At 38.8% G+C, this 16,672-nt stretch overlaps 1 protein-coding gene across 6 annotated transcripts in view; it reads right to left on the bottom strand.

The window, feature by feature from the left end:
* Nucleotides 1-3,773: 3,773 nt before the first annotated feature.
* Nucleotides 3,774-16,672, bottom strand: part of PLCB4 (phospholipase C beta 4) — a 356,763-nt gene continuing 343,864 nt past the window's right edge. For 4 of the 6 annotated variants that reach the window (XM_015560271.1, XM_015560270.1, XM_015560269.1 and 1 more), the window contains 5 exons: nucleotides 14,678-14,779; nucleotides 10,961-11,018; nucleotides 10,454-10,540; nucleotides 7,411-7,447; nucleotides 5,206-5,294 (listed from right to left, as the gene is read on the bottom strand). In XM_015560271.1, coding sequence (XP_015415757.1) covers nucleotides 5,206-5,294; nucleotides 7,411-7,447; nucleotides 10,454-10,540; nucleotides 10,961-11,018; nucleotides 14,678-14,779 — 373 coding nt within the window. Of the gene's footprint in view, nucleotides 5,295-7,410; nucleotides 7,448-10,453; nucleotides 10,541-10,960; nucleotides 11,019-14,677; nucleotides 14,780-16,672 lie in introns of all 6 variants that reach the window. The other 2 variants (XM_015560273.1, XM_015560274.1) reach the window with 2 other exon arrangements.

Genomic DNA, 16,672 nt, shown 5'->3' with positions numbered 1-16,672 from the left:
ATCTTCATTGCTTTTTTTAAAATATACTTTTTTTTATTGGTTTCAGGGAGGAAGGGAGAGGGAGAGAGAGAGAGAACCATAAATGATGAGAGAAAATCATTGATTAGCTGCCTTCTGCACACCCCCTACTGGGGATCAAGTCCACAACTCAGGCATGTGCCCTGACCAGGAATCAAACCATGACCTCCTGGTTCATAGGTCGATGCTCAATCACTGAGCCATGCCGGCCATGCAATTAATACTTTTTTTCTGATTGACTAATGCATTAAGCAAATATCCAGACTCATCTTGTTGCCTGACATTGAAGAGTTAGCTGAATAGCACATGGTTATTCAATGTATCTCTCTCACATTAATGTTTCTCTCTGTGTGTGTCTCTCCCCCTCCCTTCCACTATCTCTAGAAATCAATGGAAAAAAATACCCCTAGGTGAGGATTAACAAACAAACAAACAAAAAAATACCCTTTGATCTCACCCAGGGACAATCCAGAGGTGAGAGCTGAGCCCCAGTTGTCCATGGCAGTAACATCGCCCCATAAGTACACCTTTATTGCTCTATCCTCCGAATCCCTCTCTATGTTGCCTGGAGTCACCTTCCGAATAGAGTACTAGTCTGCTCTTTGTAGGACACACATTGAGATGTCCAGCGTCACTTCTTTCCCTGCTTTCGGACTATTCAATGCCACTGTGAGGGCCTGGGGAGTGGGGAGCCTCCCACCCCCAGTTGTAGAGGCCCCTGCAGCTGTTCCTGTCCCAGCAGCATGGGCTGGGCTCCAAGGCAGCACCTTACTCCTAAGAAAGGCTGTAACAGTCAGGCAGTCTTCCCATCGGAGGTTCTGCCGCTGCCGGGAGCCCCTCAAAGCCTGTGTCCTGGAGGGCCCTTTATTGCTTCTCTCCCGAAGCGGGACAGCTGGGTTCTCACCACCTGGCTCCTGGACTTGGGGCCTATCCATTCCCTTCCCTTCTGTTTACTCAGTGGGTGACACCGAGGGCCAGCAAATTCCTCTGCAAAGGGCAAGATGGTCAATACTTCTGACTTCGTGGATTGGACAGTCTCGGCCTGGTTTAACCCTACTGTTGTCACATGAAAGCAGCCATAGGTCAGATGTAAATGGATGGGTGTGGCCTAGTCCCAAAACATCTTTATAGACACTGGAGTTTACATTTTATGAGTCAATAAAGTTTTCTTTCCATTTTCCCCCAACTGCTTAGAAATACGAAACTATTCTCGCCACCTGGGCTATACAAATACAGGTGGCAGGTCTGATTTGGCCAGTGGGCCATAATTTGCTAATTCCTAGACTAGACTTTTGAAAGCAAAGTCCTGTTTAGATATTATTATGCTGCTAAACTCCATTTTGATTGGTATTATTTAAATAAAATCTAATTAATGTTAGGAACGTGTTGGATGTACTAGTTCCAATGTGTCATTGACAAATAAATCCTTCTAGGGCAGGGACAATATCCCTTTGCATTTTCCTCAACACACCTCAGGGGGTGGTATGCACAACTTAATTAATAATAGCACCCAAAGCAAAAAGCTTATTATGTGCTCCTTACTGTGCTATGTGCTGTGGGATTCACTCAATCACTTCCTCATTCGAAGAAGCAATGATAAAACCCACACTAACAGGTTGCCATGATAAGTAAATGACATCGTGTCTGTGATAGTGCTCTGTTAACTGTAATGGTAAAATGTCAGCTGGTATTGTGATCATGGTTTTTAGGTATAAAATATGATGATCTGTGTCATAGGGCGGTGCTTTTGTGGAGGAGACATTTGGAAACTAGAGCATAAATGGGTCCTATCCTTGAATCGTCTGCTGTGGGGCTTTGTGACCCTGGACTCAACAAGTTTTACACCTGTATAATGGTGATGAGGTTCTCAACTTGCCTGTAACATGAAGATAAAATGAGAGCAATTTTTAAATGCTATATACATGTAAAATTTAACACTCAGGGTCTGTGCTAGGAGGGTGTGTGTGTACTATGTTTTAGGACCATCTGATTCCCCTACAGCTATTGGGTCATGGTGTGAATGATTAGGTGTAAAATATTAAACTTACCTCCTTTGGACAATTTTTTTCAAGATTTAATCTTTGCGGAAACTTTAAGGGGGGGGGGTCTCAAAATTTTCCAGGATGAAGTAGCGTGGGGACTATTTCTTGTCCCAAATTTCCTAGAAAGTAATGTGAGTAAGTAGCATCATTTATAGATAGGTGCAGCCACTTATTTTTTTCTTTTAACATAAAAGCAATGATGTTACTATTTTTAACCATCCCCTGGCACCCTCCCTTAATATTTTTTCATTATTCTAACCTATGAAGCAGAACGCTTTTTATGAAATATTAAAGACGGTGGCTCATAAAAATTCATCCCAGAGGCACTACGCAGAAGTTATTATGACATTAAAGATGAAATTATTAAAGTTTGTGCTTGGGATTCTGTTAAATGCCAAGCATAAATGAAAGGTAGAAACACGTGGTCTTCTGATAGACTTACAGAAGTGATGGAGAAGCTATTGAGGGGTTGGGAGGAGGCATCCATCAGACCACCTCAACACTAAAATAATATAGGAACTTCCCTCATCACTCTTCATGATCACACTTCATGTTGATGGTACACATCATTCAGTATCTTTTGGCCATTGCGATAGTCAGGCTGCTTCGAAAGAATGCTAACACGAATAAAGATTTGTTCTTCTTAAGCTGGAAGAGACTGGGTTATTTTTAATTGGCAAGATATTTTTCCTTCTTAATAAAGGGGAATGCAGGATTTGTGTATCATATAAAGTTGTAATAGAAAATAAAATACAACTATGTGTTGTATATCTTAATCCTATTATAATGGCTTCTTTTGGGGGAGATAAGATGTCTAAATACTAAAAGTAATCTGGGATAAAGAAAAAATTGGCTCTGGATAGAACACTGAAATAGAAGTATTTATGGTAGTACAGGAGGATGAAAAGCCAGAGAAGAAATAATCAGAAAAATGGGAAAACAACGAGTAGCTCTCAGAAGCAAAGAAAAGAGTGATAGATTCAGCCAGGTGCTCCACAGATACATGAGCTCACCTGAGCTCCAGGAAGAGCCATTGGATCTGAGGAGGAGACATTTGGAACCTTTGAAGATTAGCAATCCATGCCCTGGCTGGTGTGACTTGGTGGTTAAAGCATCGACCCAAGCACTGAAGAACTTTGGGTTCTTTTCCCGGTCAAGGTCATGCGTACCTGGGTTGCAGGCTCAAGCCGTTTGGGAGGCAACCAACAGATGCGTCTCTCTCACATCAATGTTTCTCTCTCTCTCTTCTTCCCTCCCATCACCCCCTTCCCTCCCTCCCTCCCTCCCTCCATCTTTTCCTCCCACTCTCTATAAAAATAAATGGAAAAAATATCCTCCAGTGAGGATTAAAAAAATAGATTGGCAATTTAACTGTGGTGCTATTTTAATAACCATAATTTTTCATGGGATGCTGGTGCTGAAAGATATTTAGTCTAACTCCATTATCTTACAGAGAAGGACATTTGGATGGAGCCAGAGAAATTTCACAGAGGCCAATTCAAACTTGTCAGTATGAGCAAAAGAAAAACAAGTGGTTTTTACACTTGTGAGTCAACCAAATTAGCCTGGTTTGCATCATTTGGGAGGAAAAATGTTTCGGGGGCATGATTTAGCGATCATGCTAAAGCGATGAAGTGATGATCTCTATTACTTATGAAAAAAGCAAAAAGGTGACTGGAAAGCATCCTTGGGAGGAAATACTCTGACAGGTGATTAGGTGTTTTAACTTTTTATTAGAGAAGTTGGAAGTTTAATTTCATTATTGATGAGGACATACTTTTCTCTGCTTTGTTCAGAGGAACACAGAATCAGTTTGTACAAGCATATACAACAATTCGGTTGGTGTTTGGTGTCCCAGAATCAGTAATCTGATTGGTTTGAGACTACCGGCTTTCCTTGCTCTCCTCTCAGCTTTAGCAGCCAGCCGGCTCAATTCCCAGGGGAACACTTTTCATGCGCTGTCTGCAACACCACTACAGCGGGCTGAAAGACCATGCGGATTAACACTGTAGCAAATTGTTTGGATATTTTAACAGACATAAAAAGGTTATTTCCTGATATGAAATTCTGAAAATCTGCATAAATATTTTTGTGTAAAATTAAATTAGTTATGTATTTTTTTTCTGAAACTAGAAGTTAAAGTATCAAGAATGCCCACATAATTCATATACACATATATATAGACTTTTTGTTATGCTAAAAGTCTTGAGAGTCAAATTATATTCTGTGCCATACATTTATTTAACCAGTATTGATTTGGCGGTAGGTTAACTGTGTCTGTATGGATAAGTCTTAACTGGTGCTTGTGTATCATGCAAACATAGTTCTAGTAGTCCTGTTTACTAATCTTGTCATGTGGCAATACTTAGATGATCTGCTCTATAACAGTGTCAATTAGGAGTATAAATACTTTATACATGGTCACATTTACAAACGTTTGCCAATACCACTTCACAATCTTGAAGGTGGAATAGTGAGTTATAAGAGCTGGAATCGGCTGAAACAATTCCTAGAAAGCAATGTCAGGTGTAAACTTTCTTAGATGTGCCTACCAGAGTTTTCCTTTGAGCACTGATGAGCTTTGGCACAGGTATACTGCTCTATTTTTCTAATAATTTCCACAACTTTCACAGGAAATTAGCTTCTTATGGCATGGTAGAGACATGGCACTTACTGATGAGGTAACTTAGATGTAGAAAAATTCCGCAAAATTATTTGTCTAGCCGATCACCACTTCTGCTGATGAATTTGTCGACAGAGTTTTGTTTTTCTCTCTAGTGCATGCAGTTGCAGTTAAATTGCTAATGCACTATTTTTGCTGCAGCTCAAACATGTCCTAATGCATCACAAAGCAGAGTTGTTAACACCAGGCTCACTTACTTGTGATGGTATTTTGATAGCGAACATGTTTAAGTTGTATTGTCAATGCTTAAACTCTGCCTTACTGGAATGGTAATTTTGGGGGGTTTGTAGCTACTTTTGGTTGGCCAAGGAAATTCAATATGTGAACTAGAAGTATATAAGTCGGTGGTTTCGGGTAACAGCTTGTCTATACATGAAGGGGACAAACACAAAAGACGACTTTCTTCCATGGACTTTGTGTTTAGATGTTTGGGGGTGAGCTTTTGATGTGGGTTTTGCTGCCTCAGTTTGTGTTCTGGAGTTTCATACAACTGTTGCTGGTCTGCGGTCCATCTCGGCTTCCAATTTCACCATCTGCTGCATCTCCTTCGCCTGTAACATCAGAAACATGGCCTTACATGTGGAAATCGTCTCCCGAAGGCATAGACCAGCCCTGGCCTCTCTTCTGTAGATCTGATGCTGTGAGTGGTCTATGAGCCATCAGTGTCAGCATCGCCTGAGAACCCCTGAGGAAGGCAGAATCATGGATTCCACCCCAGACCTACTGAGTCGGCATCTGCATCTTAATAGGATCCCCAGGATATTTTTATATTCATTAAAGCTTGAGAAGAATTAGTCTACACAGTGCCAGGAAAACCATTTGAAAAGAGGCTGAGCCAGTCACTTGTTGTTTAGACTATGTTGCGTCCAAATGTTTGTTTGCTTTAGTTTCTACAGATTGACATGTTGCCTTGACTGTGCATGGATTATTCGATCACTTTTACAATAAGTATTGCTTATGCATGATTTATTCACAAATAGCCTGAAATTTAATTAAACGTCCTTCCCTTGGAATTTAACTGATGGAGAAGTTTAGGTGGGAGGATATTGGTTTGGCTGGAGTATCCTGAAAACAGAATGTTCCAGGAGTATGTAGGGTCCTTGGAATTCTATTGTCCAAAATCTATCCCTACAACCCTTATTTCTCTGGGATAATTAATTTTTTACCAGTTACCCCAGGAAGTAAGCCATGGTGAGCTCAATCTCATGAATTAAGACTGTCACTAAGAGAACCAGCTGATTTGGGAGGTAGAAAGAAGTCAGATGGAGGCAAGGTTCTGGTGACAAATAATTGATTGGCAATACAAGGAAAAACAATTGGTCCATTTCCATCCATGAATCTTTTGGAGGATTAAAGTTCCCCTCTTCTCTTTTAGTGACACGCCACTTTGAAACAAAAGACTTTTAAGAATAGAATCATGGATATATAAAGATAGAACTCCGAGGAGGATATTTGAAGTTCTTGATGTTACTATTGATGTCTACTTAGATATTACAAATAAAAAAAGTCAGCAGGAGGTTTGGTCAACTCTACAGATCATATTAGGAGTATGTAAATGTCCCAAACAAAGTCCTGTATAAAATTAGTTTAACCCATGAGCCATACAGTGATTTTCTATTCTTATTTTTATGTTAAAAATTAAAATTTCATTTTGGTGAGGATGACTATAACAACACCAAGGAATTATATCTTTCTGGTTACATTTGGGATGGATGGTTTCCTCTGCCCAGATATTTTTTATGCTTACAGTATAATAATACTCTAATAGAGAAATGAAGAAATGGAGAAAAATATACAAACATGAAACTATGACAAATGGTATTCATAAAAGATGATAGAGACATTATCAGTCCTAAAAATTAAATATATTTTATATTAGTAAATAGTAATAAAGGATTTCCTACGCTCCTCCCCCTTTAGCATTTAAAGACAAATTGAACACAGTTGAGAAGGAAGAACCATATGGCATTAAAAGATTATTCCAAGAGCAAAGTTCTCATATGAGCAGGGTGACCATTTATTCCCATTTGCCTGGGACAATCCCAGCTTATTTCTATAGTGCTGGCAATTATGAACAGCACCCCTCTTTTATTCTCAAAACTATCCTGGCTCAAACAATCAATTATTTGGTCACCTTACTTATGAAGGGTGATTAAGGTCTTTGGCAGACTGGATCTAGCAGAAAGCATGACAAGAGCCATTGCAGAATGCCATCATATAATGTTCCTGCACACAGACCATAGCTCTGTCATTAAAACCACCGATGAACTTTTAGTGGGGCGCTTTAAAAATTAACTCCAGTCATTGTAGTGTTTGTGAAACATCTGAGTCCATGGCCAGGCTGAGTTGTGGTTGGTCCAAATGATAATGGTTCTTGCTGCCTGGGTATGTCTTCATTACCATGACTCAAGTTTCCCAGTCTGTGATAGGAAATACTGCTAAAACTCCATCAGAAATAATTCTCTAAAGATTTGGGGCATTTCAGTTTGAATATTACATTAGAAATCCAAGCATGAAAGAATCAAGCTTTGATATCCAAACCCTTGAAATAATAATTCGTTTCTGACCAGGATTCCAGGATGCAAATCATAAATGGAATCTACCCCGAGAATGCTGACGTGGTTGAGAAGGAAAGCAACGACTCGCTGATCAGAATTTCAGGCCTACCTTGAGTTTGGGACACTGCGTGACAGGATTTCAAAAGCTGTTTGTACAAAAATAGTCATGTCAAAATTGAGTCATACATACAAAACAAAGAAAATAAATGAATACTGAAGTGAACTTGAGAAATGAATGCAAAAAAACCATATACAGAAAAGCAAAAGGCTAAGAATAAAACATGTATACAACCATCAGTGACACTTTTCCCCCCGAGTTGATCTCAACATAAAAAACAAAAAACAAAATAAAGGACCGATGCCTGTTAGCTTCGACTGTGCCTCTCCTCTGTAGCAGTGAGTGGGGAGCTCTCCCTCCAGCGAGATCCCTCACGTCTCCCTATAAAATGTTAGGAATGATGACAAAAACCAACTCTTAAAACTTGTGTGTGAAAGGCATGAAGCTGTTAGTGTTTGAAATGGTACATGTCAAGATGGGGATGAGATGCTGTGTGGTTGGGAGGTCTATGGGGAAACTTAAACAGAACTATGGAGTTTTATTAGTAAATGAATTACTGGCTGACCAAGTAGGCAAGGCCTTTAGGTGGCTTTAAAAAGGACATATGAGTTAGGATCCAGAATCAGGACCAAAATATACTAAAACTTGATTGTTTCTGCCAGTGCCCTCCACATGGATCTGCCTAACTGAAAAGACCCACTTCATGCTTTGCTTTGGGGGAATGGGAGAATTTAAAGGAGCAGGGTCCCAAGGAAGCAGTAAGAAACCTGATAGGGAGGTATTATGGGAGAATGCTAAAATGAATCTGTCTTTGGCTTAGAGACAGAAAGGTCTTGGGGTTTAACAATGGTTTAGGAGATTATTAGGAAAGTTTGTGGGGACAAACTTATCTGGAGACAGGACCTGTTTTCTGCCAGTGAAATGATTAATTGATTACAGAGGGATCTGTCCTACATGGTTCCAGACCTTGTCTTACAAAAGGAAAAAACGAAGTCACTGTTTGTACCTTCCCCACTGTGTCTGTGAGAGTGCTGTAACATACTGACTAACTGAATTGAGGGCAAAAATATATATATTAGAAAGATCTGATTGACTTTGTTATAGAATAGGCCATGTTTGTATAGCAAAGCTTAACACAGAAATTTAAGCCCAAATTCCACATCTGTCAGACACATCAATAGATCTTGAATTTCTTTTCACTGAATTTAATTCAATCTCTATCAAACCTCAAACCTCCTCATGTTCTGCATTTCCCTAAGCTTCAGTGACTCAAAGTATCAGTTGTAGGTGGTAGGCATTACTTATGACATATTAAAAGGCATTATATCAATTTTTGGAGCAAAAAACCACTATCCTCCCAGTATGATCCAATCAACACAGTTACTACTAATCCAATAATTTAATGCCAGAACTCTGGTATGGTTAGAATTATCCATGTCTTAGGATAAAACTCCAAGTGTTTTTTTTTAATGTACCTTATTTAGCACTGAAACTAAAAAACACTAGGTAATTGTATTCCCTAGCTCTGAAAAACACCATTATTATAGTGATGAGTAATTTTTAGCACATTTACAGTCTTTAGTCAAACTTGTTGCTAAGCAACATAATCATTTCTAAGTCGTTTCTTAATTTAGTTAACTGAAACATAACCGTGCCTTACCTTCATTGTGCCTTCCTCTAAGGCATCCTTACCCCCACCCAGACCTGATCACTAAAGTAGATTCTAATGTTTTGGAAATGGTGGCTTTACCTTTATTCATAGTCCCATTTCCCCAGGGAACATTTCCTGAGAAGTGCTTTAAGAGCAAGAACATAAACCAGGTAATTTGTACCAGAACTTGATGTATCTATGATTTGGTCAAATGACTTGGACCCATGGGACAATAAATACTGATTGTGCCCCGTGGGGGTCTGTGGACTGTTCATGAAAAGAAGCATTTAGCTGAAAAGGAAATGTGAAACGTAACTCGGAAGTATGGTCACGAATCAACCATCTGTCCCCCAAAAGTAAAGAACCCGAAACAAGATGATGAATTTATTTGTTATCCAATTGCAATGTACAATAAAACCAGATTTTATGGTTTTGTTTTACTTTCTCAAAGGTATATTTTTTAGCGTAATCCTACATAAGGGTTCTTCAATGGGAGTTATTGGCTCTGAAAAAAATATACCTTAACTAGGATTGCTTTACTGATGGGAGGAATCAGGAAAGAGCAAGGGAGTGAAAGTAATTTCATCTTTCAAGTTTCTAGACAGAAGGGAACTCTCTAGAAATAATAACTTCCAAACCAGCTACATCTAAAGAGTAGATTTTGAATTGAGACAAATTTAAAACTGCTATTGAGGGTCCTCTTGCATTAGAAGCTAGAGGTATTTCTATCAAATTGAAATGAAACTGTGGATGGCTGATGGGCTGGGGCCTGTATGGGATGGATCCCATCTGTACCATGCTTACACATACATGTCTCTAGGTGCTGGGCATATGCCTGATGGCCTAACTGAACGGTTGGATTCTGGATAACTTTTTATTTACATGTGCTTCTCCATTTAGTGTCTTGCCTTGCTGGAAAGAAGCACCAAGACTATGGTAACCACTCAGATCAAGTGGTTTTCAGAGTTGTGGTGGCTCATGCCTTTAGGTCCTACCTGCAAGCCCTGGGAGGCTTTCTAACTGCATTTTTAGGTGGAGGTAGACAATAGGTGGTTTCTCTCATTTGCTTTTAAGCATAACATCACTTGCCTCTAGGTTGCAAATGATAAACATATAAATGAAAATAGAGAAACCATTTGTGACCGCCCCTTTTTCCTCCTCTCAGTAATGTCATTCTGAGAACACCCATAATCTATTCAAATGATGACTTTTGATTCTTTTTTCCACAGCCACATTCCTCTTTCGCTTCAAAAAAAGAATGTTTTCTGCTCTAGTTGGATGGGACCAGGAAAGTACAGTAAGAGGCACTGCTTTTTTCTAGCCACCTTTCCATGCCACTACCAGACACAGGCATGAGCAGAGTGGTCCCTGCAGGCCGTGTGGTCTGTGCCTTCCAAAGCTGGCTGGCTGCCTAAGTCTTTTTACACTTTTTAGGTGAAATACCTGCTCATTCTGTTTCTCTAGGAATTCTAGGTGTTCAAGCTGGACTTTTTTCAACTGATCCATTTCTTTGGACTGTTTCATTGCGAGCTGCAAAAGCAAACAAACAAAAACACACACAATTCTGATAAACTTTGCATTGTTTGTAAATGAGAAATGACTTGCAAGTTTACAATTAAAGTGAGAGAGATTATAATTTTTTAAAAAATAGTCTGAAAATGGGGAAAGTTTAGACCCATAATTCTTACTTGGGAAATCTCTCCTGCTAAAATCTGAGAAAATAATATTGCATTTTCTATATAAAGTGGTTCCAAATAATTATATTAATGATTTTAGAGAATGATCATTTTGAGAATGATCATTTTAGCTTTCAGGATACAGAGAAGCTAGAATGTTTAATGTACAGAAAAATAAAATTAAGCAAATTCGCTACAAGTCTGATACTTAAGCATGAGTTGTTGTTTATAGTTTTTTTAGGGAAGAATGCCAAAACAATTATAAAATACTTACTCTCTTTCTTTCTTCCAGAAACTTTTTAGTGTTGCTGCTGTTTAACTCCCTGACTCGCCTAAAAGTAATAGGTACAAATAACAGTTGGTATGACATTGACTTGGATTAAGTAAGAAAGAGTTATATTCCATTTAATTGTCTGGGTAGAATCATCACTTTCTTTTCCTGATTTTTTGTGTGAAATTTTGAAACAAGAAATGAAAAGAGAAAAATATAAAAAGAAAATGTGTACCCATCACTCAGATTAGTCAATATTAATGTTGTCATGTTTGCCTCATATTTTTAAAGAAAATAGTGTGACAGATATCATCAAAGCCCCCTTCGTGTTCTTTCTGATTCCCTTTCATTCCTTCCTCTCCCTCCACACATAACCACTCTGCTGATGTTGGTATGGACCATTTCCAACAAGCTCCCAGGTGCTGCCACCGCTGCCAGTGTATATTATTTTGTACGTTTCCAATTTACCTAAATGGTAAATATCTGGTTTCTCTGTATAACTTATCTCCTCGCCCTGTTTTAGAGACATGGCTGTTTCAGGCTCTTCCATTATTTTCATCTGCTAGATGGATATTTCTCATTTATGAATAGACTACAATATTTCCATTTTGCCATTAATAAATAGTAGGTTCATTCCAAACAATGAAGCTACAATGATCTGGTGCATCGGGCCTTGCGATGCTTGGCACACTAAGCATCTGTTGACCGAGGAAGTGAACGGAGTGTAAGGCATATCTGCTTGTGCGGGCAGCAAAGGCTTCCCCTAGGTACTCAGACTTGCAGGTTGGAAGGGTATGAACAACTTCTTCTTTTAAAGCAGTGGCCCCACTGTGCACTCCCATCCATACCGTCTGGGGGCTACTCTTCTCCATGTCTTCACCCACAAGTGGTCCCATCACACATTTGCTTTTTTGTCAGTTTGTTGGTTTTGTGAAATGCATCATGCTGCTGCTTTCACCTGCAGCTCTCTGATTACCGGTGAGGTGGAGTGCTCTTCACGACTGAACAGACCTAGAACTGACTGAATTTCTGTAATAGCTAGAGGTCGATTCGGGTTTTCTTCTTTTCCAGTCAGTTTTGATAGTTCTATTTTTTTCTAGGCACTTGTCCATTTCTTCTGTTTTCAGATTCATTGGCAGTTATTTATAGTACTTGTTTTTCAAAACTATTGATTATATCTGCAGCTATTTACCCTTTTTACTCTAATGTTACTAATCTGTGCTTTCACTCTATTCCTCTTGCTGGAGGTTTACTGACTTAATGATTTTTTTCCAAATAACAAGCTTTTGCTTTGCAGATACTATCTATAGCCTCTTAATCTCTATTTCAATACTTTCTGCTTTTTAATTTATTATTTCTTCCCATCAGAATTTTTTGGGTTCATTCTGTTTTTATAATTTTATATCCTCTTTATTTGAGTGTCTAGTGCAATAATTTTCATTTCTTTAAAAAATTTATACATCTAGGCTATAATTTTCACTCTAAATATTAATTTAGAGCTTCTTTTTTTGTGGTGAGAACATTTAAGACTTACTCCCTTAGCAACTTTCAAGTATATAATTCAGGACTGTTAACTACAGTCACCATGCTAGACATAGGTCCCCAGAACGTATTTACTTTATAACTGGAAGCTTTTACTCCTTTAACCCACATCTCCCCATTCCCCCCACAACTCAGCCCCTGGCAACCACCATTCTACTGTTTCTATGAGTTTGGCATTTTTTAGATTCTACATGTAAATGAGATCATAGAGTATTTGTCTTTCTCTGTCTGCCTTATTTCACTAAACATTATATCCTCAAGGTCTACCCATGCTGTTGCAAATTTGCAGGATTTCCATGTTTTTAATGGCTAAATTACACACCCACACACACCCACCCACACACACACGTTGATGGACACCTAGGTTGTTTCTATGTCTTGGCTACTGAGAATAAGGCTATACAGAACATAAAGGTGCAGATATCTCCTTCCAGATAGTGGTTTCATTTCCTTTGTATATATAACCAGAAGTGGGGCTGCTGGGTCATATGGTAGTTCTCTTTTTCATTTTTTTGAGGAACCTCCAAACTCTTTTCCATATTGGCTAGCTGTACAGTTGACATTCCTACCAAGGGTACATAGTTCACTTTGCTCCACATCCTTGCCAATACTTACTTGATTTATTGATGACAGCCATTCTAATAGGTGTGACGTGATAGTTCATTGTGATTTTCATTTGTATCTCCCTGATGATTAGTGATACCGAGCACCTTTTCATGTACCTGCTGATCATTTGTATGTCTTCTTTGGAAAAATTATCTTAGGTCCTCTGTCCATTTTTAATTGAATTCTTATTATTTTGCTATTGAGTTGCATGAGTTCCTTATATATTTTGGATAATAACACCTTACTGGATATATGGCTTACAAGTATTTTCTTCCATTATGTAGGGCTTCATTTCTGTGATTGTTTCTTTTGCTCTGCACATTAGCTTCCTTTTGCACATTAATAAATTGTGTTCCCATTGTCATTCAGTTATAAATATTGTGTAATTTCTGTTGAAATGTCTCCTTTAACCCAAGAATAAAAGTTGTTTTTCAGCTTCTATATGTCTTTCTTAGCTCTCTGACTATAAATTTTTAATTTTAATTCTTAGTTCTTTATATATCCACTTTATTAAGCTACTAAAAATTAAAATTACAAATTCATAACCAGAGAGCTAAGGGAGACATTTAGAAGATAACCAGTTGGCATAGAAAAATGGTTCTAGCAAAAATCAGCCATTTCCAGGTGTTTTAGAACTATCTAGATACAAAGTTATAATAAATAAGTATATTAAGTCAGAATTAGAATATTAAATAAAAAACTTTGCTAATTAGGTTACCAGTAACTCAGAATGTAAGATAATTTAAGAACTGGGATTTAAGTGCTATTAATTCCCTCTTTGGGTAACATGGCTGCAGGCACACAGCAATAAAGTGAGGATCACAATAGAACAAGTTGTAATCTTTTTTGGTGGAGGGCTTTGCCTTCAATTTTTAAAACATGCAACATCTGTGAAGCAAAATAAAGTGAAGCACGGTGTGCTGATGTCTTAACACAGCAGTACAAAGGCCAGATACCCTTGGCTCAAAGAGATGAAACCATGTTGCAAAATAACTCTAGAGCCTGGGATTGGGCTGAGGAGGTATTCTAGTGGAGAGCATATCCCTGCTCAGCCCCAAGCCTGGCCCCTTCCTGCTTCCCCCACTCCCCTTCTCTGAAGATCTCTTCCTCTGTATATCACAGGCATCCAAATTCCTGTCTTGGTCTCTGTTTCTAGAAAACCCAACCTCAGACAAGGACTTAGGAGATGATCCTTGTTGTCAATGACAGTGTGAGTAAATCAAGGGAAGATGACAGTCCCCCTACATGCTGCTATTCAGAACCGACCCACCCAGAATGGCTTGCACCTGAGCAGGTGAGCTGCTAGCAGGAGGGCCCATGGGAACATGGGAAGGATATTTTGCCATTTTTTATAAATGAGCACACATATATTGAAACTGATTTTACTGGTGGTAGTAAGCAATCAGAAGATGACTGTTCTGTAGTAGTAATGCATCTTCATAGCAGTTATAATAGCAGAAGTCTTAGCCAAAACTCACAAGGGTTTTAATATCTCAGATGTGCATATGTGTGTGCAGGCACACATAAATGTTAAGCCTATACTATATTCCCACCGACAGCATTCTCACTTACCTTTCCCGTTCTGCTTTGTTCTTGATAGATTTGTCTTGGCTGATGGCTTTGCTATTTTCCATAGAAATCTTAGCCTGGTGTGCTCTCATTTCCTTGCTTTCCCTATGTATTAAAAATAAACAAATATGGAGGGAGGGAATGGGGGTTAGTTTTTAATGGCTAGGGAGGTTCAGTGGGAGAAGATGAAAAAGTTCTGGAGATGGATGGTGGCACCACAGTGTGAATGCACTTAATGCTACACACTTAAGAATGGTTAAAATGCTAAGTTTTCTGTTATAGGACTTTAACTAAAATAGAAAAACTTAAAAACAAACAAAAATATTCCACATGTAACCAGGACTAGGTTCACTCTTTTTGCTTCATTATTGAGCTCTTGGAGTTTTACATCCCATGAAAAGGGGCGAAGGAGCTCCAATTCGTGATCACACTTCTCCCTGAGGACTTTGGGACACCTCTCGGTGAAATAACAGTGATGGGCTGAGAAGAAGAGATGCTATGTCCATAACATACAAGAATGTTCCAGCTTTGCCCCACATTTTGGGGCATCAGATGGCCTTGGGGAGAGAGAGAATGTCCCCACCCTCACAAGGGACCTTCCTGTTTTCTGACGGCCTGTGGGAATGAAGGGAGCCAAATGGTTGCAAATAAGCACAGTAAGTAGGAAAACAGGACGTTTACAGGCAAATGGCCAGTGTGTGCGAATGCACGTATATGCAGGACAGAGACTCATATCTTCATATTATTAATGTGTCCATTAAAGGCATGCAATTTAGAATATAAAAATGAATATCATTAGCAAATTTTCTTTTTCTGGAACCTATGCATAGCTCCTTGAAGCGCTACCTGGAAACTTGTCACCAGGAAGTCGGGTTACCTGGGCTGTGTTTGCTCAGCAAAAGGCATGGTAAACCACCCAAGTGTTCATGAAAGGATGAATGAAAAAAGATGGTGTGATTTGTCCATATCTATCTATCTACCTACCTATCTATCCATCATCTATCTATCATCAATTGATATATAAATCAGCCATAAAAATGAAATATCACTATTAGCAACTAAATGGATGGATCTTGAGAGTATTATGCTAAATGAAATTAAGTCAGAAAAAAAAGGACAGAAACCATGTGAGTTCACTCATATGTAGACTATCAAACAGAAAGTAACAAAGAAAATAACAAAACAAGCAAAAACAAACTCATAGATACAGACAACAGAACGGTGGTTACCAGAGGGAAGGGGGGTGGGTGGAGGGTGAATTGGGAAAAGTTGTCAAATATATGGTAACTGAGGGAACTAGACTTCATGAAGAGCACACAATAGAGTATATAGATGTCGAGTTATAATCTATATAATGTTATTAACCAATGTTACCTCAAAAAATTTAATTTTTTTTAAAAGGAAAGGACAACCTGTAACAGGTTCTTCAGTTGCAGACCTTAGGGCTACAGAGGCAGGAATAGGGCTACAAACTCCTGGGCCCAGAAAATGGCTCTTTGTAAACCGACCATTTCTTTATTTATTCATTCAATACTGATCAGTATCCAAACACTGCTGTCAGCAGTTAGGATTAATTAAGCGAGAACAATAGCTGTGATGGTGAAAAAGAAACACAAACACAGGGTACTTGAGAACAAATTTAAATGCTGCTGTTGCTTTGAAAAATGGCCCTATCACAGATTTAATTTTTAAAGTAAATTAGTAACTAGGTATGGTCTCTTCAAATGACTTCCTAAGTAATGCAAGAATTAATTTCTTATTTTTTTTCCTTTTGAATGGTTCCTACTATTGTGTGGTACAATTTTTTTTTTTTGTCAACTACAAAAATCTTTATTTAACTACTAGGGGCCCGGTGCACGAAATTCGTGCACTGGGTGGGGGTGAGGGGGAGTGTCCCTAAGCCCAGCCTGCCCCATCTCATATACTGGGAGCCCTCAGGCATTGACCCCCATCAATCTCCAATCGCAGGCTCGGCCAGAGGCGTCCGGCCTGGGCAGG

Source organism: Myotis davidii, unplaced genomic scaffold (genome assembly GCF_000327345.1).
Source record: "Myotis davidii unplaced genomic scaffold, ASM32734v1 scaffold32, whole genome shotgun sequence".
Taxonomy (NCBI): Eukaryota; Metazoa; Chordata; class Mammalia; order Chiroptera; family Vespertilionidae; genus Myotis; species Myotis davidii.
This window is presented reverse-complemented; position numbering and strand designations above follow the sequence as displayed.